This window comes from Pollachius pollachius, assembly GCF_949987615.1.
Source record: "Pollachius pollachius genome assembly, chromosome: 8".
Classification (NCBI taxonomy): Eukaryota; Metazoa; Chordata; class Actinopteri; order Gadiformes; family Gadidae; genus Pollachius; species Pollachius pollachius.
Genome location: NC_136941.1, coordinates 18,848,815 through 18,873,508, shown reverse-complemented (window position 1 = coordinate 18,873,508; position 24,694 = coordinate 18,848,815). Strand labels below are relative to the sequence as shown.

General features: G+C 41.3%; 2 protein-coding genes across 2 annotated transcripts; one reads left to right on the top strand and one right to left on the bottom strand.

Annotated features, from left to right (window-relative positions):
- Window positions 1-1,487: 1,487 nt before the first annotated feature.
- nr4a1 (nuclear receptor subfamily 4, group A, member 1) lies at window positions 1,488-5,352 on the top strand. The gene is made up of 7 exons (XM_079742027.1): window positions 1,488-1,565; window positions 1,886-2,764; window positions 2,892-3,021; window positions 3,228-3,391; window positions 3,510-3,712; window positions 3,844-4,022; window positions 4,242-5,352. The coding sequence occupies exons 2-7, from the start codon at window positions 1,964-1,966 to the stop codon at window positions 4,496-4,498; spliced, it is 1,734 nt and encodes a 577-aa protein (XP_079598153.1). The 5' UTR covers window positions 1,488-1,565; window positions 1,886-1,963; the 3' UTR covers window positions 4,499-5,352.
- Window positions 5,353-12,070: 6,718 nt separating this feature from the next.
- On the bottom strand, window positions 12,071-13,889 carry gtsf1 (gametocyte specific factor 1; the record flags this gene model as incomplete). Its single annotated transcript, XM_079742383.1, is given in 7 exon segments — window positions 12,071-12,209; window positions 12,286-12,340; window positions 12,902-12,985; window positions 13,146-13,275; window positions 13,360-13,466; window positions 13,726-13,864; window positions 13,866-13,889. Coding segments are annotated over 7 exon segments (678 nt in total).
- Between the last annotated feature and the right edge of the window lie 10,805 nt (window positions 13,890-24,694).

Genomic DNA, 24,694 nt, shown 5'->3' with positions numbered 1-24,694 from the left:
TCCTGATCAGAACCGCGCGCTACGAATGGTCCGCGCTGAGCAGCAGCAGCCCACAGGCAGACAGCTGTTCATACAAATATAGACGAGGGACAGGTGGCGGTGCAGCTCGACACGGAGACACGTGAGGCAATACGTAACGTGCGGGGCTTGAACCCGCGGTTTTCTGGCGTACGTGCTCGCGTGAGAGCGCGCCGAGCTGGGTGTACGCCGAGGCTAGACGTGTGATACAGAGGATGGTCTGGTGGAGTCTGAAGGCCATAAAGGCCCTGTGAAAATATGTTATTGCTGTTTTAACCTTCACAATATGCGTGTGGATCTCCAAATAAAGTCTATATTATTTAGCAATACAGCGAAACAGACGCTTGGGGTATGTGGATTCTAATTGTGATCTACTTCAGAACATAAAGTTGTAGGGGTAAGGCCTACATGCTGGCCGGGTATAGCCCACGGTATAAGTGTGACATCACTAGGGGTGCCGTGACATCACATGCATCCCTCAGTGGAATAAAGTTTAAACAAAGGAGGGCGCTTCACGCACAACAAGAGAGAATGCCCCTTTTAACAAGAAGGCAATCTCATTTGGTTTGGCACTGTGTGACCGAATGTGAAACCATGTTCCGTTTCATTCGAATAGCTGATATGCAAACACCAAAGCCCACTTCCTCCATGTGCACTGTGTGCAGAGGTTCAGTTCTTCTTCATATCAGCTCCCCTTGTGAGCCAGTAAGGAAGCGGAGCTTTCATATGTGTAAGTTAAAAAGGTGGTTTATAGCCGTTTTAGGAACCTGCATTTATTTGACTGACAATGGTAATCATATTAATAATAATAATAATTATAAGTATTATTATAAAATATGGTTATGATTATGCGTTGTTTCAATAATATAATAATATTCATCGTCCTAATAATAAACATGTTTTTTTTATTGTACACAAATAAGGTTTAGTACAGCAGAGAAATTACACACTTTTCAAGAGTTTTGTAAAGCTGTTGCTCAGCAATTATTGAGTGTCAGTTATGTCATTTTATGGTAATTTGCACAGTAAATGCATGAGAACGGCAGAACAGGAAGTATTCGTGTTATATGTCGAAACATAGCCTAAAGTAATGTGTTTGCTACTTTAAGAGACATTGCAAAGTAACTCCTCCTTCCGCTTGAACATCCGTAACGCCTCCTCAGTCATAATGATTAGTGTGTGTGTGTGTGTGTGTGTGTGTGTGTGTGTGTGTGTGTGTGTGTGTGTGTGTGTGCGTGTGTAAAGGGAAGACAATGCTGCGGTTCTTTGCAGTCTGCGCGTCATCGGAATCCCGCTAGTGCGTCATCAGGCGGGTATTCTTTAAACTCGCAACACGATTGGCCACGTTGTGGAAAGCTCCCCACCCCTGCGCCGCCTTGTATGGAACATCTTTCTGACGTAATGGTACAACTCAATTGATACCGTCTATAAATGTCTTAGGGCGTTCAGAACAGAGGGATAGCACCTCATTTCAAAAGAGCAGCGATGAGGACAACATCTCTCTTTGGATTATAAACTGTTTCAAACTCTGAGAAAAAACATTACAGGTAAGAACTTTATTATTGTTTATATTTAAAAGTTATATAACTACATTGGCATGCACACACAAATACTAATGCAATAATTTTAAATATAAACGATTTTACATGAAAATACTTTTGATATACAGGTGTACAAAATATCCTGTACCAGATATTGTCTATGTTGTTACTGACATTCACACCTGCATAATACAGAGCAATCCATTCAATCAAAACACCTGCCTGCAAAATGCATGAAAAAACAAGTCTATAATTTTGAATATTTTAACACTTTAGTCAGTGTTATCCCCCTTTCTATCTCTAACCTGCACACCTTTGAATGACAGGAAGTTCTCCAAGACGAATCAAAGAGAGTCAACTGAGATCCCCCCGGAGACACTTCAGGCTAACTCTCTGACACAGCCATGACCTGCGTCCACCCCCAGCACGCCACCCTGCCTTACCCTGACAACTCCCTCTGCATCCCAGAGTTTGAGAGTTTGGACTTCAGCTCCCGACTGTCCATGGACATGAGGTGCCATCCCTCCCCTCCGCCCCAACCGGGGCTGGGCTTCCTGGCAGGTTCCTTCTCGGGTGACCTCGATGCCTACTCATGCCAGATCACCACCGCCGCTCCGGCAGCAGCCCCCGCCGACCAGGAGTCCCCTTTCCGACTGGACGACCTGCAGGTGTACGGCTGCTACCCCGGCTCCTTCACGCTGAGCTACCAGGACGAGGCCCCCTCCCCCGGGGGCTCCGAGTACTTCGGGAGCCCAGCCTCCATCCCGTCCCCTTCCACCCCGGGGCTGCATGCACAGCCCCCCTCAGCTTGGGATTCCTCAGCCTTCGGTCCTTACACCCCCTCCCCTGGATACTGGGCCGCCGAGGAACCACAAGGGCCCCACTGTGCCCCGTTGTTCTTCACCTTCGGCCCAGAGGCAACAGAGGACCTGTCGCGCTTTGCTGCCATGCAGCCCCGGTTAGGGGAGCAGGAGTCCTTCACCCAGCAGCAGCAGCAGCGGCACCCTTCTGCCTTGCCCTACCCGCCCATGGCCTACCAGCAGCCCAGGCCCCTAGGAGTGAGCAGTGACCCGCTGGAAGACAACCTGTCGCCCAAGGCTGGAAGCAACAGCGGGAATGAGGGGCAGTGCGCCGTGTGTGGCGACCACGCCTCCTGCCAGCATTATGGCGTCCGCACCTGTGAGGGATGCAAGGGCTTCTTCAAGGTAATTGCCTCCTTACATTACTGGCCTACTGCTGCTCAAAACGGGACCGGGCATGTTCAGAAATTAATCATATTCATTTGAATCTTCATAATAATAGTGGTAATAACATTTGAATCTGTTTATGCAGCGCACTGTACAAAAGAACTCCAAGTACGTCTGTCTGGCGAGCAAGGACTGTCCAGTGGATAAGAGGCGAAGAAATCGTTGCCAATTCTGTCGTTTCCAAAAATGCTTGGCGGTTGGCATGGTGAAAGAAGGTATGTTTCCATCTCTGCTCTTTCATTTCATTATTCATTTATTATTCTGTTGGTTGTGCATAGATGTGACTGTGTACCTGTGGGGGCTGGGGATTGCATTACAAATCAATTTGTGAAAATTGGGACATTAAGTAGGAAAGTAGTTAGTTTAAATGTTAAAAGTTCGGAACTTTTAAGTGTAACTTTTAATGTCTCTGTTTTCTCAGTGGTGAGAACAGACAGCCTTAAAGGACGAAGAGGCAGACTGCCTTCGAAGCCTAAAGCCACATTGGACGCCTCAAACACTGAAGCTCCGGTTAAAATGATTGCTTCTCTTGTCAAAGCACACGTAGACTCAAACCCAGGCATCGGAAACCTGGATTACTCCAAGGTGAGAAAAACAGTATATTCTTACTCAACATAAGTCAAATACGTTTCATTATAAGTGTGTGTGTGTTTGCATGCATTTTCACATATACTGACAGACCCTCCCGTGTCTGTTCCATTAGTACCAGGACGAGGTAGTCACTCAATCCCAGAAGGAGGATGCTAGTGACATCCGACAGTTCTACGAGCTGCTCACGGCGTCCATGGAGGTCATCAGGAGGTGGGCGGAGACCATCCCGGGCTTCTCCGCCTTCTGCCCAGAGGACCAGGAGCTGCTGCTGGAGTCGGCCTTCGTCGAGCTCTTCATCCTACGGCTGGCCTACCGGTGGGTGGGCTGTGATGTGCAATTGGAAATCTAACGTTTAATATTCATCTATATCTTTAATTATTGAATGCGTCGTAATTAATAAATTAATACTGATACTGGGATCTTTTTGTTTGAAAAAAAAATGACAGATCTAACCCAGACACCGAAGAACTTGTCTTCTGCAATGGCCGTGTGCTGCACAAGAAACAGTGTGTAGCAGGATTTGGGGATTGGATTGACTCCATCTTGGGGTTTTCTCAAAGCCTCCATCGGATGAATCTGGACGTTTCCTCCTTCTCCTGCCTTACGACGTTGGTTATAATAAGTGGTAAGCTTTTGGACTATCATTATAGATGATCAAGTAGATCCTATTATGCATTAGCCTACAACCAGATAGATCGTGTTATATATTAGCCATCATCAGCGACAATGGGCTTTACTGTAGAATCTTCTTTAACATTGCTCATGTTTTAGACACGTGATCGGACCGTGCGTTGAATGTGAACATGAGCTCATGGTGACACGACTCGTTCTTCTCTCTCGACAGACCGGCACGGCCTGAAGGAGCCGTCGCGCGTGGAGGACTTGCAGAATCAGCTGATCGCCTGCCTGAGGGATCACGTCTCTGCCTGCACCTCTGATTCATTCCCGCCCAACTTCTTGTCGAGGCTCCTTGGCAAGCTTCCAGAGCTTCGGACTCTGTGCACGCAGGGCCTCCAGCGCATTTTCTACCTCAAGCTAGAAAATCTCGTGGCACCACCGCCTCTAGTGGACAAGATCTTCATGGAAACCTTTCCGTTTTGAAAAAATGTTCTGTGTCGAAAAACCTTACCGTCTGCTAGGCTGTGATTTCCTTCCAAATTTGACAATCGAGAGGAAGAAAAAGAAACTGGACGTATTTAGCACACATGGAGAAGGTCTATTGGGGTCATAAATATCTGAGCGTTAAACATTTATGTTCTTTTCAATCCCATTAACACGTGTGCAACATACAATTGGTGTATGCACATTTAAAAAATGCTGTCTCTTGGGTAAGATTGGCAAAGACACAAAATGATATGTTTTCAGATATAATCATTACTGATAAATGCTGCAGTTGTCAAGTTGTAGCGGCAGACTGACCCCCATGTGGACCAAAGGGAGAGCATTTACCTTTGCAGCACAAAGTGATAGGAGTGGAAGCTGGAAAGGGAGAAAAAAGCTTAACTGTTGTGAGTTTACAGTACAACAGATGGAAATACATATGTACTGCTCCATTCTCCCCAGGGTGTCTGAACACAAGGTTCTCCCAGCTTTACTGGGACTCTGGGCATGGACATTATGAGGAGCACATGACTCAGCAGTTTTCTATTTGGGAAAGGTGGTTTAGATTCTCTGGTAAACACCCTGGCGAAGCGTCCCTTGCCAACAAGGGCTCTTTTTGTGAGCCAAGTTTATGGCGTGAAATGTTTGTTGAGTGGTGATTAAGAAATCAGGATGGTACTCTATTGGCAGTCATCAGTAGTACATGATGCAAACGTTTGACAGGTTTTCAAGAAGCAGCTATGCATACTTTACAGTTTTGAATATAAAGTCTTACGCACAGTCCTCCATTTTAAATTGGAAGGCTATATCTATTAGCAGTGCAAATTGCTGTTATGTTTTAATTAAACTTTGTCTTGGGCATTTTATTTGTACATTCTAGAGGCATGTTATGTTACATTTGTATTTGAGAATAAATAAATAATTTTACTTAACTTGGTACTGTTAGTATATTTTATTTATGAACACGTGACATGCACATACAATATGGCTGGATTGAAACAGTTTGAAATAATACACTTTTATTGCTTTATGTATTTCGGCACTAGTAGTAATTCATTAAGTAGTGTTCATCATCATTGTGGTGTTTCTAGACAAGAAGTATACCAAAGAATCCTGATCCATGGACTGTTGAGTTGTTGGACGTAATACCCAACATAAAAGGCCTCATGTGAGACCACACTATTCACTCCTCCAGACCCCCCCCGCCACTACCATCCAGCTATGCACTGCACTCTTTTTAGACGCCTATGGAATTCCCTTTGCAGTCTTATGTAACACAGACTACTTCGTCATTGTACTGTATTTCCCCATCACGCGCTGGTGTACGACAAAATGCAAGCAGCAAATCTCACACTGCGTGAACATTATAAGGAGGGCTCTATAAGTCAAGGCTGTAAAAGAGTATTTATAGATTGTACTTACAGGTGCACATGCTGATATGGAGACTGGTTATTTCTATGGGAGCCATTTTTTTCTGAAACTGGCCATCTATCCCCCAATTCAGTATTTGTTTATATTTATAAAGCAGGTGTGTTTATGATGTACAGGGACTTTGAGGATAAAAAATATTGTATTCATGCTACAAATAGAGATATGCATTAACTAATTACTAACTACATCTAAAAGTAGTTAACAATGTTTTGTCTGCAAAGGTAAACCTTTATTATGGATATAATACAACAATTCAAGGAAATAATACATTCCTAGATTTTGGCTTGAATACCACTTTTTGAGTAGACCAATATATTTATTTGTTTACACATCGGGATATTTAAAAAGATCCTTGGAAAATGATCTGTGTAAATATTAAGTGAAGAGGTGAAAAGTATGATGATATGTTTTGTAACTAAACTGATACAACTCGTACCAGCCTAGTGACAACACATTATATCTTATTATAGCTTTAACTTCAAATATATACTTACAATCCCTGTTAATGCATTACATATACTGTACGAGAAGCTAGTTATTTAAACTAAAAGGCAAAATTGTTCATCAATATCATCCAAAACTACTGATATGAGCGTTTCATGTAGAGTGCTCCCTATCGGCTGGTCAAAGAAAGCAGCTGCCTGAACTCTGTGGAAAATGTAACATTTAAAGACAATTTCTGCATTAAAGTGCGTTTTGATCACATTTTCTGCCAAGAAAATTGCATTTGCATGCCGCCGAGGACCCCCCGCCGGAGTTGCACGACTGCCGCCGGGGTGAGCCCGGCGGCAGTCCGGCAGCTCAGCTCCGGGAGTACAATCAGATTCTCCTCCGTGTCGCGGTTCAAAATTGACTTCAGAGAGTCAAGGCCAAAGTTCCTTTCCCCCAAATCTTCTCAACCATGGCCGAGATAACCCCCACTACGAGTCTTTACTTGTTGTGGAAGTACCAGACGTCAGACGTAGACTTTATGATTCATAATATCATCCAAGGCGCTCATATCTTTTGGCCGTGATATTAGATATATTATATGAATACATATATATTATCATAATATTATATAGATAGAGCTCTGGGAGTCCGCAAGCGGCAACAATCACTTCTGCTCCATTGTGTGGTTCACTCTGACAGCTCAATGGTCAGCAGCTAATTTGCAATAAAAAGCTACATACACCAGAAACAGCGCATTCTGAATGGACTGAATCGGAGGGGAAATGGGGAATAACATCTTTTCTGGAACTTATACACTTGTTAACTTGTTGGGAAAACACCATAATATGTCACCTTTAAAGCAACGCACCATTCGGGAACTAATAAACTAAACACATACGTTCACTCAATTTAGATTATGAAAATTAAATGCATGTTTCTTGTCCCAGTTAACACCCATATGGGTCGTATTGGCTCATAATGACCAACACCATATTCTGTAGTTTAGATGGGAGATAACTGTACCTCTGTGCAACAGTTATTGATGGTGTAGGGGAGACCGGGGATAGTTCTAACACGGGGTGAGTCGTAACACCACCATTTCCACCAATCAGGGATAAGATATGAGACAGTTTCACTCTCCTCCTCCTTCCTTTACGATCGCTCGTGGAAATGTTCCACTAGTTGGCGGCATTTTTCCAGGAGTTACGAGAGAAATCCAAATTTTAAGGTGTGAAAGTAACCTTTTTTTATTTTAGTGTTTATTTTCTAGTACTTTTATCGTTGTAGATAGATTTGTATGAGTTATATCAGGTCAAACTATAGTTTCTCTCATAAAGAATGGTGTATCTCTCCCTTGCTAATGTCAAAGCACCATGCCAATACAGCTAGTTTAGCAATGGATGACAGGGCGGGGAAGGTTGTAACGCATGTTTTGAAAGTGTTACCACCATCCCCTTACATACAAAGTTGTTACCAGAGAAGATGTTGAAGATGTTGCCCTGTTCTAAAAAAACTGTTCAGCTCTCTCTCAAGAGACACAAATACACACAAAGTATAAACGTTATGCTTTTTATATTTTGTTCATAACATTAATATGATCTTTATTCTCTATGTGAAGAATGGATTGTATGTTATAAGATTCTATTTTTTTCTGTATACCTACAGTAACTGAATGTAGCCTACCATTTTTCATAGGCATATAGATGTGTGTGGCATCCAGCCTGTCTTTGCCAATGTAACACACACATGCACACACACGCAGACACACACACGCGCACACACATTCACACACAGGATGCATATGTCTTCATTTACAATACAGTTTAAGAATATTTTGTTTGTTGAATCTATTTTCAAACCCTGTTTATGCTTATCATTAAATGGGCATATCAAATGGAGTCCCAATGTTTTTTTGCATTTTGGCTACCTGTTACAACCTACCCCAGTAGGTGTTACAACCTACCCCGGTAGTGGGGTAGGTTGTAACAAAGGTATACATTGTATTGTCATAATCTCACAAATTCTGTGATATAGTTGAGGAGATTTAAATGGATGCCACTTGTAGTAGACAAAGGTGTGTACTTTGCCTAAAAGGTCCAGAACTGTAGCTTTAAAAGAAAATGTAGTTTTACGTGCTGAAGAAAAATGTGTTACAACCACACCTGGTCTCCCCTACCCCACAACAGACAGGGGACCCTACCACAGACAGGGGACCCTGCAACAGACAGGGGACCCTGCAACAGACAGGGGACCCTTCAACAGACAGGGGACCCTTCAACAGACAGGGGACCCTTCAACAGACAGGGGACCCTTCTACAGACAGGGGACCCTTCAACAGACAGGGTACCCTACCACAAACAGGGGACCCTGCAACACACAGGGGACCCTGCAACAGACAAGGGACCCTTCAACAGACAGGGGACCCTTCAACAGACAGGGGACCCTACCACAAACAGGGGACCCTGCAACAGACAGGGTACCCTACCACAAACAGGGGACCCTGCAACAGACGGGGGACCTGGGTTCACTTTGAGGGTAGGGCTACAAGAGTAATCCGGTGGCCTTGGGCCCAACACTAAGCTATACCGACGGAGGACATAGCAACTTATTACACTGGGATCCAGATAGAGTAACCGGATAAAGTCACCGTCACTCTGATTACAAAAGTTTTGTAGGGTGATGTCAGATCAAAATGCATTTGAAGTGTATCCATTCAATCTGAGACAAGAATAGCGGTTTGGATGTGGATTCCTGCAAGGAGTTCAACTTACATTTAATATAAATACATATCTTTATTGATATAGACGATTGCTGAAACCTAACAAAATGCGATAACAGGTGACAATTATCACAGAGATAGCCCAAAGTGTCTGCTTGGCATCCATGCCCGTGAGAATATGATGTTACAATTATACAACAAGTGACAGGAAGCTTTGGTTTCATTTAGGCAAAGGGCCTTGGAAGCATGCCTTCCTGGAGTTGGCGTTGTCTCACCACCAGCGTGACAGGGAGCCTTACGACGGATCACAATACAGCACACAAAGTCCCTGCAGTTGTTGCTAAATGTAGGCCTAACTTATCTTTTAAGTTAGCATAACAAACATGAATTGATTGTGCATTATGTATTATTATTATATGCATTAATATATTTAACTGTCGAGATTTCTTGATTTGAAAATGTATACATTTAACTAAGAATGCTAAAACATTTAATAAAATCTGAAAATGGACTCCATAGAACAGTCCTGTCTTGGTGATGTAGACCAATGGTGTCATGCATATTAAACGTACATCATAAAGAATTCAAATGACAATTTCCTAAAACAAACCATATACAGTTACCAAATACTTTTTGGTAACTTTTTCGTTGTTTTTTTTACAGATACGTGTGCAAAAATTGTGCCATCAAAACATTGGAAAATAAGCAAACAATTTTCCTTAGATGGGTTATGGCCACCAACCTTAAATCATATTACAACCACTTAGACTCAATAAAACTTAATCACGTGGACTCTATGGTAGTGAGGGAAGACGTGTTGCCATGTTATAAGGCGTCATCTTTCAGAACTCAAAAAACGTTGGCAAGATACGTCCCAGATTCATGTCACCAAGTTGGATCTAAAAACCTTTGTTGAAATTAATTAAAACCCCACTGACATTGACCTTGGTAACTGCACTGAAAACTAACAAAAACAATAAACACTGCCCCCTAGTGGTGCACAGCAAACGGTTTTCCTTCAATACTAAAATAGCATGATGTTCCACTGCTTCGTACATGAAAAAACAGCATTCCTTGAGAAAAGGAATTGGTAGGCCTTCTGTTCTGTAGCAAAGACTGCAGGCAAACAAATACAGAGGCAAAAACAGGCGGTCAAATTTCAAATTCCTTGAAAGACATTTATCTTTTATTTATTATACCACCAGGTGCGTGTGATTAGCAGTTACAAGCCGTTTTGAAAATTCTTTCAGAAGAGGCAGATTTTCAAAACGGCTAAACACACTCAGACCTGCTGGTATAATAGGTCACCTAATGTTACAATGAAGGGAGGAACGCATATATATATATATATATATATATATATATATATATATATATATATATATATATATATACATACATACATACATATATATATATATATATATATATTTTTAAAAAAAGCATCCACAAAATGCGTCATAAGGCGTCATCTTTCAGAACTCAAAAAACGTTTGAGTTCATATTTTTATCCCTTGAAAGAGATAAAAATATGTAGAATGGCCAAAATTTGGTTCGGACTATCTACAGGTCTACATCAGGGGTCTCCCAACAGGTAGCTCGCGAGCCCTCAATAAGTAGCTCACCAAGCAAATCAAAAATATAAAAGATTAAAAGAAAGAAAATAAGAATAATCTACACTATGAATAAACAAAACCTCACTCAAAGCGAACTTTATCTATTTCCTACAACTCTATATCTAACCCCTACCCCACCCTACAACGAATATCCACCCATCAGGTTTGAGTATGCCAACAGGACTGCAAGCCGTCGGCAAAATATCCGAGCCAAACATGAACACTAACGAACAAGTATTGATTTTATTTTAACGTGACTGAAGCAAGATACATAATATAAAATGTGTGAGGCAGGGCCATCGAAGAGAAAACCGAAGGCGTATCATTTCCATCAAGAGTGGGAGCCTGAATATTTATTCACACGTGTAAAAGGCAAGTCTGTTTGCTTGATTTGCTGGACGAGCGTCGCAGTCGGGAAGAAAGGCAATGTGGAGCAGCACTTCACACTTCACAAGAAGTTTGAGCGTGATTTTCCTTCTGGCAGCAGCCTGCGGTCAGCTAAGGTGAGCGAGCTGAAAGTGGGATTGCAACAGCAGCAATAGTTTTTCACAAAACCAGTGAAGAGAGCCGAGCCTGCAAGCGAAGCATCATTCAAAGTGGCCCATCATTTAGCAAAGACAAAAAAACCTTTTACAGACTGGGGTTTTGTCAAGGATGCTATCGTGGCTGATTCTTTGTTCAAAGATCACAAAAATGGCCCTGAAATCCTGCTATATCAAGGAGTGTTTCTGCCCTCTCAGAGGATGCAAAGGGTCAGTTGGAACATGACATAGGAACGTGCAAATGGTTTTCAATTCAGTGTGACACAGAGGTTACTAGCTAAATTCGATTAAACAATTAAATGCAATACAAATATAAAGTTAGGAACGCTAATAAATGTAATTTGTAAAGTTAGGGCTATCTGTCTTGTCGCGCTCAATGAACGACTTCGCGAATGTTCTTGAACTCAATGAACGACTTCGCGAATGTTCTTGAACCTTCCTACGTCAATCGACGCGATCGTCCGCGATCATCTGTTGCCAGGCAGGTTTGGAATGGATTACGTATGGATTACGTACCCGGTACAAATTTGGCACCCGGTACAAATTTGGTGTGACACTACCCTGTTTGGCTCAACATACCTGTGCGAATCTGCCTTTTCCGACATGAACTTTATCAAGTCCAAGTTCCGAACTTGTCTCACTGATGCCCACCTGGATGACTGCATCAGAGGGAACCACTCGGGATACACACCAGATTACAAAGCCCTGGTCGACAGCATGCAGTGTCAGAGATCTCATTAAAAGGTAAGCATAGAACAACATTAAAATGTGCTAATATACACTGCAAAAACAAAATAAAAATACGGGGCGTAGAAGTAGCTCGTGACTCGTTTTATTTTTGGAAAGTAGCTCTCATCCTTAAAAAGGTTGGAAACCCCTGGCCTACATCGACGGGCCAGGGGAGAGTCTTCGGCGCTCTCAACCCCGCGCTGAGGTTGTGCTCGTAAATCAATCCATCCGTCACCTCTGGTCTGTAAAAACAAAATACAGTAGCCTTGTATGAATAAGAATGCCATTTGAAATGGAATGGGGAAGTGAGCCACTTACTGTAAGGAGGTCGAGGCGGTCCCCCACACAAAGGAAACAGCAGCATCGTCGGCTTCTGCAAGAGGCAAAGCGGGGCAGAATCAAAATAATGTTCCATCATCACAAGTCCAGCCCACACAATATCCACAAGCAGCCATTTATTTAATTAAGATGGGAACGTGGATCTGGTTCAGGCCAGCCCTGAAGATGCATTTCCATCAAAAGGATTACCGTTTGTGGAGGACCTGATACGATAAACGTTACCACAAAATATCATGTGTTTATGATCTCTCTACCAACATTTGTACATATTATAGACAAGCGTGGTGGTCCCTTCTGGTCATCAAAAATTAAATTGTGGCAGTTCTAAAAGTCCCTTTTTTTCCAATGATATGGTCACGTGATCTAGGATACCAGCATCTGAACCCTGAATTTAAAAAGTGACCCTTTCTGTAGAGTGACCCCAATGATCCTGGGTATAATAGGGGAGACCCCAACAGTTTATGGATCCCATTGGTCACTCAATAATAAAAAGGGACCCTTACAGTATGTATACATACACTAATCAATGACGAATGACGTCGTGCCTAAACACTCAGACCTAAGGTGCAAGGTTTGAGATTAATTTGATTGTAACCTGACTCCCAATCCTCGTCTGTGTGGGGTTTGGTCCATGTGCTAACAGGGGCCCGCCATTTCCGCTGCACCTCTGCATCAGACGCTGTGAACGGTTTGCATTAAAGCAAGAAATATGCAGGTTTCTTATTGTTTCAACTTCTTCTGGACAAAAAATAATGGACCTATTGTAAGTCGCTTTGGATAAAGGCATCTGCTAAATGCTCTAAATGTAATCCAGGTGGAAATCACACAACATGACTTACATGACTCAGCCAAGCTGACAGACTTCCGGTCCTCACAGTTGGCAGTGTGGAGACTCATCTCATGAACCGGAAACAGATGTCGAGCGTTAAAAGGGCACGTCTTCAAGTCCCTTGCCAGTTTGGGATGATTCTGCAAGAGTGAGAAATGTACATGGACAAACAACCCTAGGAAAACCTATCCGATAAAAACTCCTATTTTATTCCTTAAGGATACCTTTCTGCATTTGATGAGATGGTAAGGGATGCGGCAGGCACGGATCTTGTGGTTTGGGTCAAAAGGACATTGCAGAAGTTTCTCCGGGTCACAGTCCCCTTTCTCTTCTGCAAAAAGAAAAGCAACCAAACAAGCCATTGAATGGGCAAGGACGGTAAAACCTACGCTATCTACTGGTAGTGCTGAGCGATTTACACAAGAAGTTGAGCGCGTACAAAGATCCCAAAAGATCGTGAAGGGCTTGACGTAAACAATTCGGAAAAAGTTATTTCATTGGCACGTGTTACGATTAATTGTCCTCAAAACGAGATTACAACTCTCAAAATACACTAAAAACACAAACACAATTTAAATAGTTACACATACCCATCCCTTCGTTGGCGTGGGGCTGAACATTTTCCGGAGCCCTTGGACTTGCGGTGGTTCCAAAATAGGTGTTTGAAGTTGACATTTTTGCACAATAAAACCACTGGAGAGACACAGGAGAAGCACTCGGGTTAAACTCACACGTGAGGAAAATGGCCAATCATGGGAGCTCCAGCTGGTCGGAAGTGTATGGAGCCAGTATCCTGTCGTAATTCAAACCTGAAAAAAAAAGTTTCAACGGCTCGTAAGTTTGTGTTTGAAAACTCAACACCTTGTAAAAAAGGTTTTGAAACACTGAAAAAAGAGATAATAGCCTGAAAAATAATTCAAACATCTGCAAACATGATTTTGTATTTTATCTTCATTTTCACAAACACATTTTCAAAGTTTACAAATTTCCGCATTGGCAGAGTTTCAAATCTGGCGCTGTTCTAACAGTGTATTACTTTGTTTCCCGGTTTTGAATCCTTGTTTCTGCAAACAGGTGTTCATACATTGAGAAATAAGTTTTGAAAGGTTGAATATTTATTTTTAAAAACGTGTAAAGTTGTAAATTTACACCATTGCAATGTATTTTTTCAGAACTGACTTTTCAGAGATTTGACCACACAGGCGCAAGCTTGTGAGTCACGTGATTATTGGCAGTGTAGAGCAGCGCGGGCCGTGGCCCGGTACCGGGCCGCGGGACATTCCTAACTGGGACATTCCTAAACAGTTCGTTGGCTACGACATGAGTATAATAATGATATAATAATAATAATAATAATAATAATAATAATAATAATAAAAAAAATCATGCAAAATGCATGCATACTTAATAAACTCAATTTACTTCGCAATACTGTCACTCTTTTACATGCCATAAGTCTATATGCAGTTGTTAGATTGCATATAACATGTTTGCATTTTTGGCAAGGTCTTAACTTCTTTTCTTAGGCATAACTGGCTGTCTGTCCCGCCCTCAACACGTTTTGGCTTCAGCGGCTGCGCAGCCTAAACTATGGAGTTAGAATCATGCCAAAACCCCACACACACACAAAACGTGTTTTACTCACGCACAACGATTCTCACACACACACACTCAGTGTGGTTTGCAAATACAAAACATCATTCACAAACTAATGCATTTTGTTTTACAAATAAGAAATGTATCTATCAAACAAATACATCATGCTTCAGAAACAAATACAGTATGTTTTACGCATACAAAGAAACATGTCTTCAATTACAAAAAAATATCCTCCAAGTACAAACTAAAATCTTTCAAGTACAAAAAAAAATCCTTCAAGTACAAAAAACAATTCTACAACTACGGAATACTGTCACGTGACTTTTGGCACTAATTTTCCGCCTTGCTGATCCACACACTAATGCCTTCAGATCCACGCACAACTTTCAAACAAATGTCCTGTAGTTCACACTACACAGTTTAAGGCCGCCAGGACGATCTTTTTTTCTCCCCAAAATCTTTGCTGAATGCCGGCCAACAGGAGCTACCGTGTGTGGATTTCGACTTGCCGCCCCTTTGACTCGGAATCGCACGACACGGACACCTGCTCGGAAAGACAAGAGAAACGCTAGTTTGGGAGATTAAATTAAACACAATGAGCGGCCAACAGGTGAGTTTGCGGTCGTTGCTGGTGAAATATCAAATGTTAACTAAACTCCAGAAATGTCTTTCGTGGGTAGGATGATACATATGTAGCTTATTGTACCGCAGGAGCCAACCTAGCTAATTTAACTTTTCATTCTGTCTCTAACTTAACTAAATTAAACTATGGCCACATATAACGTTACACTTGATACGTCTTGGTCTTAAGACGGAATTTTGAAGTGAAGACGACCTCAGGCCACACACACTTGTTTGAGCACCATCTGAGGAGTCGTGTTAAGTCACTGAAATACCAAAGCAACGGGAGGCTTTAGTGTGAAGAGTTTATAGGAGGTGATTTGTCATTAGCGCAAACTTTTTTTACCAGCGCTGCTCGCGCTAATTCACGTGAAATCAGTTAAAGATGTAGTTATATTTAGAGCTAATTTGTTCATGGATCAGTTATAAATACTACAGGAGGTTAAAGTTTAATTTTTAGGGAACCATGTTTGGGCATTAATATCTTGAAAAGTGTTATTCCTAGCCTCACCAAACTTTGCAGGATCGAAGACAAGTTGCTAGTATAACTGAACCATTCAAAGTTTGTACTGCATGTCCACTGGTTTCCTATAAGGCCCTAGATTTGGGTAAATGGCTATACTCCAGACATTGAGGATATATGCAGAAAAACTCATTTTCTGCATCCATATGATATCAATCATTACATTTTCTTTTAGCACAATACTGTATTAATCATGTGCCAATATTTGAAGTCTATCACTAATGGTCATGAAGATATTAAGAATAAAGCAAAGTGTAATAGCAGTTTCTGGACATTTTACTAGTCATGTTCAGGTATACCAGTATTTCTGACCTCATACATTTTTACTCTTTTCCCCTCTCTCTAGGAACTGCTTGTACAAACAATGTTAGAGAGGCTCCACACACGGCTCCAGCATATTGTCAGTCAGCAGCCACTTGACCTGGATTACCTTGAATTTGTTTGTTCTCAGGAGGCTGTTCTTTTTAGTGCTGCCTCTGACCAGGTTCTCATCCCAAAAGCCGTTGTGGATGCACTCACAGAGCTGCACAAGTTGGTTGTTGAAGAAAGAGAAAATCAGGTCCCCATAGTATTTGTGCAGGTTCGTCATGGGCGTCCAAGGTTTGATATTTCTCCGGATTCTCTGTTACATCTCATCAACCAAGGTCTTCCTGTGCCGTGTATTGCTTACTTGATGGGAGTGTCCACTCGCTCTATCTTCAGAAGAATGAGAGAGTTTGGCTTTTCTGTCAGAGCACTTTATAGCACCTGTTCAAATGCAGTTGGACCATTTGGTAACTGAAATCAAAAAAGACATGCCTCATGCTGGGTACCGCCTGGTTAAGGGAAGCTTGCAGGCCAGAGGATTCGGAGTGCAGTGGGAGAGGGTGCGGGCCTCGATGCACCGTGTGGACACTGTTGGCATCCTTTGTCGCATGAACCCGCTAGGGTGTGTTGTGCGACGCACCTACTCAGTTCCTGGTCCCAAAGCTCTGGTCCACGTGGACACCAATCACAAGCTAATACGGTCTGTATAATTCTACTTGTTACTGAGAGTTGGAGTATTGTCTTGACCAGCTGTATATGAAAACCGTCATGACATCACTTCTGTTTTGATTTGATGCCATATACAGTAAATTAAATGGATTTCACTTACATATATTGCAGGCTATACTATTATAGTGTCTTTTGTCTAACCAGGTACAACATTGTCATTTTTGGTGCTGTGGATGGCTTTTCTAGAAAGTTATAATTCACGTAAAAATAAACATTGAAGAGGACAGCTTGAAAAAGAAAAAAATACACCCTCTTAATATTTTCTATAGATCATGTACCTGGGTGCAGCAAACAACAATCGGTCCTCAACAGCACTGGCCTTCTTCCAGCAATCAGTGGACAAATATGGATTTCCATCAAGGTAAATAATACAATGGTTCATTCCTTACCTTGCCTTCCTCACCACAATATGCAAGCTTGTATGCCATGCATCTAAAGAATGTACAGAATGATATAAAGCAAAGAGCTGAAAGGGTATTAATGGTGTGATATCATGTTTTTTGTTGGCTTAAAGCAGAAGTAAGTGATATATTTTTATTAATATAAGTTTTAAATAGTTCTATATTTCCATAACCATCAGTCATTTAGAGTGTTTGGTCATTAACGTGGGTCTCCCAGTCTCTCTTTTCTGCAGTAAATGGAAAAGAAATGTGTGGAATTCTCCCTCTGGATTGGGTAAAAAGTGAGCAGATACAGGAAATGACTTTTCTGTTTACTGCAGAGTGGAGGAGCCATGTTTCTGACAAAACACTTGAAGTTATTATATTTAGATTAACCCTTTGGACTCTATGCTGGCCATTTGTGTCCACTTCACTTCCTTTTTTTGACAATTTTAGCTGTGTTAATGCATATGGAATGATATTTCCCAAGGGTCTGGATTTTTTTCTGATTTTCTTTTTAAAAAATTTTAATCCTGCTCCTTAAATAAGGCTCTATTATACTGTATATCTCCAATTGTACCTCGTGGCTCTATCGTGGACACTTTTGGCCAATTGAAACCCATGAAAACTACTTTCTAATTTATAAATGTACAAAATGTTATTTTTTTAGGGTAAGAGCGGCTCATGGAGTCGAGAACGTTGACATTGCACGGCTGATGTTCTCTATCAAGGGAACAAGAAGGTCCAGTTTCATTGCTGGGAAGAGCGTGCACAATCAAAGGTAGGTTTTTTTCACACTTCTATTATATCAAATCTGTTTTTTCATAATATCATACAATATTCTTTTCAAAAATAAAGAACAGCTTGTTTTTTGTACTTTTGATATATGCTCAAGTCAAAAAAAAGGAAATGGAAAAAACGGAACATGAACCCAATTTGATTTGTACTTCCTTTTTCTGATTTGTGTGACAAAGAAGTTTTGGACTTCTTTGGAAAAAGAATATTCACTTAATTGTGATAACCATTTTTCTTTTGAGACCTTGTGGTTATGCTATTGTAAAATCATATGCATAAATGTATGTAAACCATATCTAATCTTACTCAAACTCTCTTCCCAGAATTGAACGACTCTGGAGAGACGTGTGGTGTGCTGTGACCAGCATATACTACAGTGTGCTACATTCACTAGAGGAGGATTGGTTTGCTTGACCTGTCAAACATTGCACACCTCTTCAGTTGTCATTATGCATTTCAGCCCAGACTACAAGCTAGGCTTGATATCTTCAGCAGTGGATGGGATAACCACCCACTCAGAACTGAGGGTAACCTAACACCCAATCAGCTGTGGGAGATGGGTAACATTCAGCATGCCATGGCAGAACCAGAAAATGCAGAGGTAAAAGGGAATGTCTGTTCCATTTTGTGCTTCTATGTTTGAAGTTTGTCAGTCCAGAAAAGCGCCTTTCTGAACAGAGGGATGTACTATGAAGCAAGTTCAACATAGCTGTCTTTCTTTGTATGAGCAGGGTGAGTCTTGTTAATCTAATTAAGATAATTTGTTGAATTCATGGTGCTATTAATTGCTGTGCATAGTAGGTTATGTTAATGTTATCAAATGTGGTCCGTTGTCCGGGTCCATGATGTAAAAAACGTTTGAGAACCACTGCTCTACAAACACTTTACATGTCTTTTCAGGGATTGTACCTACCACATTTGGACTGGGAGGACAGTGGCCTGCCTGATGAGCTACACCATGGGGTCATTGTTCCTGAGATGGGCGATGTACTGAGTGATGAACAAATGGCAGCACTAAGGGCAGCCATAAATCCCCTGGGACAATCCCAATCACATGGCTCAGACATCTACCTAGTTACTGTCCAGTATGTCCAGCACTTACTAGGCTTACAGTAAGACTTACTCAGCATTTGGTGACGTTGGGACTGTCAGGTGGAACTGCAGTCAATACATGAATGTGCTTCTGTCCATGCTGTATGGTCACCACAACCACCCTGTATTCTTCTGGACTTAAGTTTTCTTTTTACCAATAAACATGCCATTTGATTATTTCCAGAATGTTCTTATTTTATTTCCGGAGGACTGACTGATTTGTTTTCCAACCTTTAATAATGAACATAAACCCCAACCAGCAGAACACTAACTCCCGAACATTTTGAACCCATGTTTGCAGTAATTCACTTAAAAAAAGATGATGGAGGGAGGGTGTTTGTGAAACAGCACACCTCTGAAAACACAAACCGGCACCTCGCCCCCACCCTGTTTGTGGAGGTGAAGGAGGGAGGCGGCGTGGTCTTCATTGTACATCCAAAAGACTGAACAAACACATGAATGAGAACTGCCTTTTAAAGAAGCTACATTTTAGCACTGCCATTACACCAATCCAAATCCAGTGTCAGTTGTTTGAAGGCAGGCAATCAATTCTTCCTTAAATGTAGTAAAGTCTTGGTAGCGGGCAGGAAGACGGAGAGTCTCAAAGCATGTGGAAGATTTTGGTAGACTACAGTCAGTCACCTCCAATGTGAGGGTAGTTGTAGGAGCCTCCCATCCAACCCAAAACTTCACGAGCACCTTCAGTTCATCACTGGATGCTACAAAATAGAAATATATAAATGTTCAAAGTGATGGAGAATGCTGTTCTTTTTATACATTTTGCTCATGGTTGTCAAATAATTCTTTGAAGAAAAACGCCAACCAAGATTTTACCCGTTAGTATTGGCTATGTAGCTGATGCCAACACTAGATTTTATCATAACAGATACAATTCAGTTTTCTAGAAAATGTTCTAAACAAGCTTAAGAGCTATACTGTTGCATATATGCAGTACAAAAATTAAGAACCTGGCCAGTGTATCTTTTCCAGATATGCAATCTGCCATTGTTTTTGATTTCTGGAAAGCATCTTGTTTCAGGTTATGAGCAGAAAGCTGGCTGAATATGTTTGTATCTGGAAAACCTACACTGGTCAAGTTCTTTTGATAAACAGTATGGCACTCTGGGTTGTGAGATATAACCCAGATCTGGCGTTGTACAATTTTAATGTAACAAATGTATAAAATAAGTACATTTATTGTCTTGTTTGCATAGGATTAGATGAGGAAAATAAAATGAATTGTCGTTAAAATGTACATGCATCACTCATTAGTATACCATTTTGAATGAACCGGCGAAGGTACCCTGTGATGCGGCTCTTATCCGTCACAGAGCATTCATCGTCGTCGTCATCAGTCATTGTAGGCCAGCTGATGCGTTCCAGAATGCAATACACATACAACACCAAGCAGATAAACCATCTGGAGTAAGCAATTGTCCTGGAGTGTTGGTGTTCCCCTGATTTAACAATCAATTTCCAGATATGACCAAAACTGTTTATCTTAACTGAACTATTTACCTGTGGGGTCAGCACAGCACTTGACTCCCGAGGGAAAATCACTGGAGCTACATCTGGACGTTCACTAATGAGTGGCCACAACATGGTTTCTTTAAGCCCTTTTCTTATTTGCTTTATTTGCCTCATGAACAGTCCAATGACCTATTGAGGAAAGACACAAAGACAAATCTTTACACGTATAGTGGTTTAAAAGAGTAATGAATGATGTTAAATAGTTTAGACAATATTCAAATACCGCATGACATAGAAGCCTTTCAAAGAGCCATCTTCGGTTGTTTTCTGTCATCAAAGGAAGGTCCCATGCAAGACACAAGGTATCAAGGCTCTCCTTTTCATCAGCTGAGAGTTCAGAACTCCCTTCAAGCTTGAAGACATAATATGAACACTCTTAAACCCAATATAGAAGAATTTAAAAAAATCGTGCAGTTTGCCGAATACACACCAGTGTAATTTTCTCCCGCAGATCAATGTCTGGACAGTCATCGATTTCTATGGTGGCGGTTTCAGCTGTGCCCCCACACAGGATGTGAACAATCGCAGGGCTTAGGCCTGTCAGTGCAGGACCTCCATGCAAAAAGCAATAGCCAATCATGCGGCCTGCCATCAGAAACAGGTCACTCTCAACAAGGAATGCAGAGGACGAAGGTACAAGATGGTCTGGCTCTCCATCCAACAGCTTTGTGTCACCAGAATTTCCTGTGAAAACAGAAGAAATTCCTTGATCAATTATCATGTACTAAAATTTTTAGTGATTCTGTGGTTGTATAGAATAAGAGACATCAATAGGTATGTACAGTAGGTATAATCCTAAATACATCTTAAATGCCTCATGAAGTGAACAATAAATGTTCCCAGTTTGAATCTAGTGTTAATTGTTCATTTGGCTATGTCAAATAAACAGTATCAGAATATTTTTGACCTCAAAATCACATAAAATCCCTGTCTTTCCTGTAAAACAGTATCAAATGTCTGATGACAGCTTGAACACAGGGGCGTTTACAAAAGTTAATCCAATCAAATGTGACTCAGACTGCAGTCAGCAGCAAACAGCTTTTTGTTACTAAACACTTAACCCCATCCACTTTTAAACAGCCCAATCAAATGCAGAGGATTTGAATCAAATCCAACTTGGGGCTGTTACTCCCCCAAAATTATTTTTCACTGAGAAATAAGTCACAACATAGGCTCTAACGTCCGTTTCACGCAGCCTTTTAGTACATCTTAATTGGAGAGATTATGGCATTAAGAATATTGCAGCTAAAACCCACTCCACAATACATGGAAAGGTATTTGAAGACACTACCAAAGTTCAACTTTAAACCATCTTTCAGCTTCTCCGTGATTCTGGAGAACAAGAAGCGGTTCACTCCCTCTCCAATTGCGGGATCACCTATTAATTATAAGAAATGTAAAGATTCTGGGTTATTTGTGAAAAAAACAGACTGCACATAACAAATTCTAAAATTAACTAAAAGAGAAAAAAGATGAACCTTCAAGTCTGCATTGCATAGGATTTGCCCACTCTACACGGCGTGCTTTATAAAAAGCAATTAAAGCCATTTCCTGGTCTGACTTAATGAAATAATGAAATCATGCTGTATCTGCTTACCAGTTGCCTTATAAAACAGCCATCCACCAGACAAAGTCTCCAGTTTAGGGAATTCAAGCAGCAGCATTGCTGAAATCTTATTAGGACAATATAAAACAAACCATGAGCTCTTCTTAACAATAAATCATCACTCCTAATGATCTCTGTAGCACATAATTTCAGAAATGCTTACCTCTGCATGGTTGCTGTGTTCAGGCACTGATATCATGCGTTTTCCTAAGCCTGCCATTAACAGGCTGAGCTCCTGAGACCCCTGTGGAGTTCTGGTCATGGGATTTGGGAGTAAATAAAACAATATTTGTGGCCTTTGTAGATGCTGCTGAAACCATTTTAAGTGGCGTAGGAAATCTGCGTTTGCCACTGGTTCGTTCTCTTCGAAAAAGACCAGGAAAAGATCTGTGAAGAAAATTGAAAGGCATGTCATACTAAATCTGAACGGCCACACATTCTATATACATACATTGTAGACACATTGTACTTTTTCTAACTTTGACATCTCCTGCTGCACATTGGCCTGTCTCGCTCTTGCTTTGCTCTTGCTTTGCGTTGCTTTGGTATTTCAGTGACTTAACACGACTCCTCAGATGGTGCTCAAACAAGTGTGTGTGGCCTGAGGTCGTCTTCACTTCAAAATTCCGTCTTAAGACCAAGACGTATCAAGTGTAACGTTATATGTGGCCATAGTTTAATTTAGTTAAGTTAGAGACAGAATGAAAAGTTAAATTAGCTAGGTTGGCTCCTGCGGTACCATAAGCTACATATGTATCATCCTACCCACGAAAGACATTTCTGGAGTTTAGTTAACATTTGATATTTCACCAGCAACGACCGCAAACTCACCTGTTGGCCGCTCATTGTGTTTAATTTAATCTCCCAAACTAGCGTTTCTCTTGTCTTTCCGAGCAGGTATCCGTGTCGTGCGATTCCGAGTCAAAGGGGCGGCAAGTCGAAATCCACACACGGTAGCTCCTGTTGGCCGGCATTCAGCAAAGATTTTGGGGAGAAAAAAAAGATCGTCCTGGCGGCCTTAAACTGACTGTAGTGTGAATTACAGGACATTTGTTTGAAAGTTGTGCGTGGATCTGAAGGCATTTGTGTGTGGATCAGCAAGGCGGAAAATTAGTGCCAAAAGTCACGTGACAGTATTCCGTAGTTGTAGAATTGTTTTTTGTACTTGAAGGATTTTTTTTTGTACTTGAAAGATTTTAGTTTGTACTTGAAAGATTTTAGTTTGTACTTGGAGGATATTTTTTTTGTAATTGAAGACATGTTTCTTTGTATGTGTTAAACATACTGTATTTGTTTCTGAAGCATGATGTATTTGTTTGATAGGTACATTTCTTATTTGTAAAACAAAATGCATTAGTTTGTGAATGATGTTTTGTATTTGCAAACCACACTGAGTGTGTGTGTGAATCGTTGTGCGTGAGTAAAACACGTTTTGTGTGTGTGTGAATCGTGCGTGAGTAAAACCCGTTTTGTGTGTGTGTGGGGTTTTGGCATGATTCTAACTCCATACTAAACTCACTTCACTTGTTCAGTTCAACAGTAGTGTCACACTAAGTTAGCTAAACTGCGAAAATGAGCAACTTAAAACAGACGTGTTTAGAAAGTTTCTTTGGAAGGGGTAGCGGGGGGAAAAGACCCACTGACGATAATGAGCAAGAAACCGAAAAGAAAAAGAAAGGGTCTTTCAATCGAAAGTATGACGAGTCGTACCTAAAATATGGGTTTATAGAGACCGGTGAGTCACATGCACCAAGTCCGTTATGTGTGGTATGTGGCGATACGTTGTCGAATGAAGCTATGAAACCGTCAAAGCTTATTCGACATTTAGAATCCAAGCATCCTACACTTAAAGACAAACCCCTTGACTTCTTCGAGCGTAAAAAACTTGAGCAAGAATCACAAAAAATAGTGCTTAAAACAACCACATCTGTGAACGTGGCTGCGCTAAAAGCCTCATACTTAGTGTCTAGTCGCATTGCTAAGTGTAAGAAGCCCTTTACTATTGGGGAAGAGCTAATTTTGCCTGCTGCAAAAGACATGTGCAATGAACTCCTTGGGGAGGCTGCAGCAAAAAAGATAGGCTCGGTACCTCTTTCAGCCAGCACCGTCCATAGGCGAATTGATGATATAGCGGAGGATATTAAAGCACAGTTGTTGGAGAGGGTGAGTGGTTCACCGTGGTATGCGATCCAGGTCGATGAGTCCACTGATGTGGAAAACAGTGCAATTCTGCTTGTTTTTGTACGGTACAGTTTTGAGGACGATGTGCAGGAGGATTTGTTGTGTGTGCTGTCACTTCCAACGAACACCACAGCTGCAGAATTATTCCGGGCTTTGGATGGTTATGTGTCAGGAAAATTAGTCTGGTCTTTCTGTAT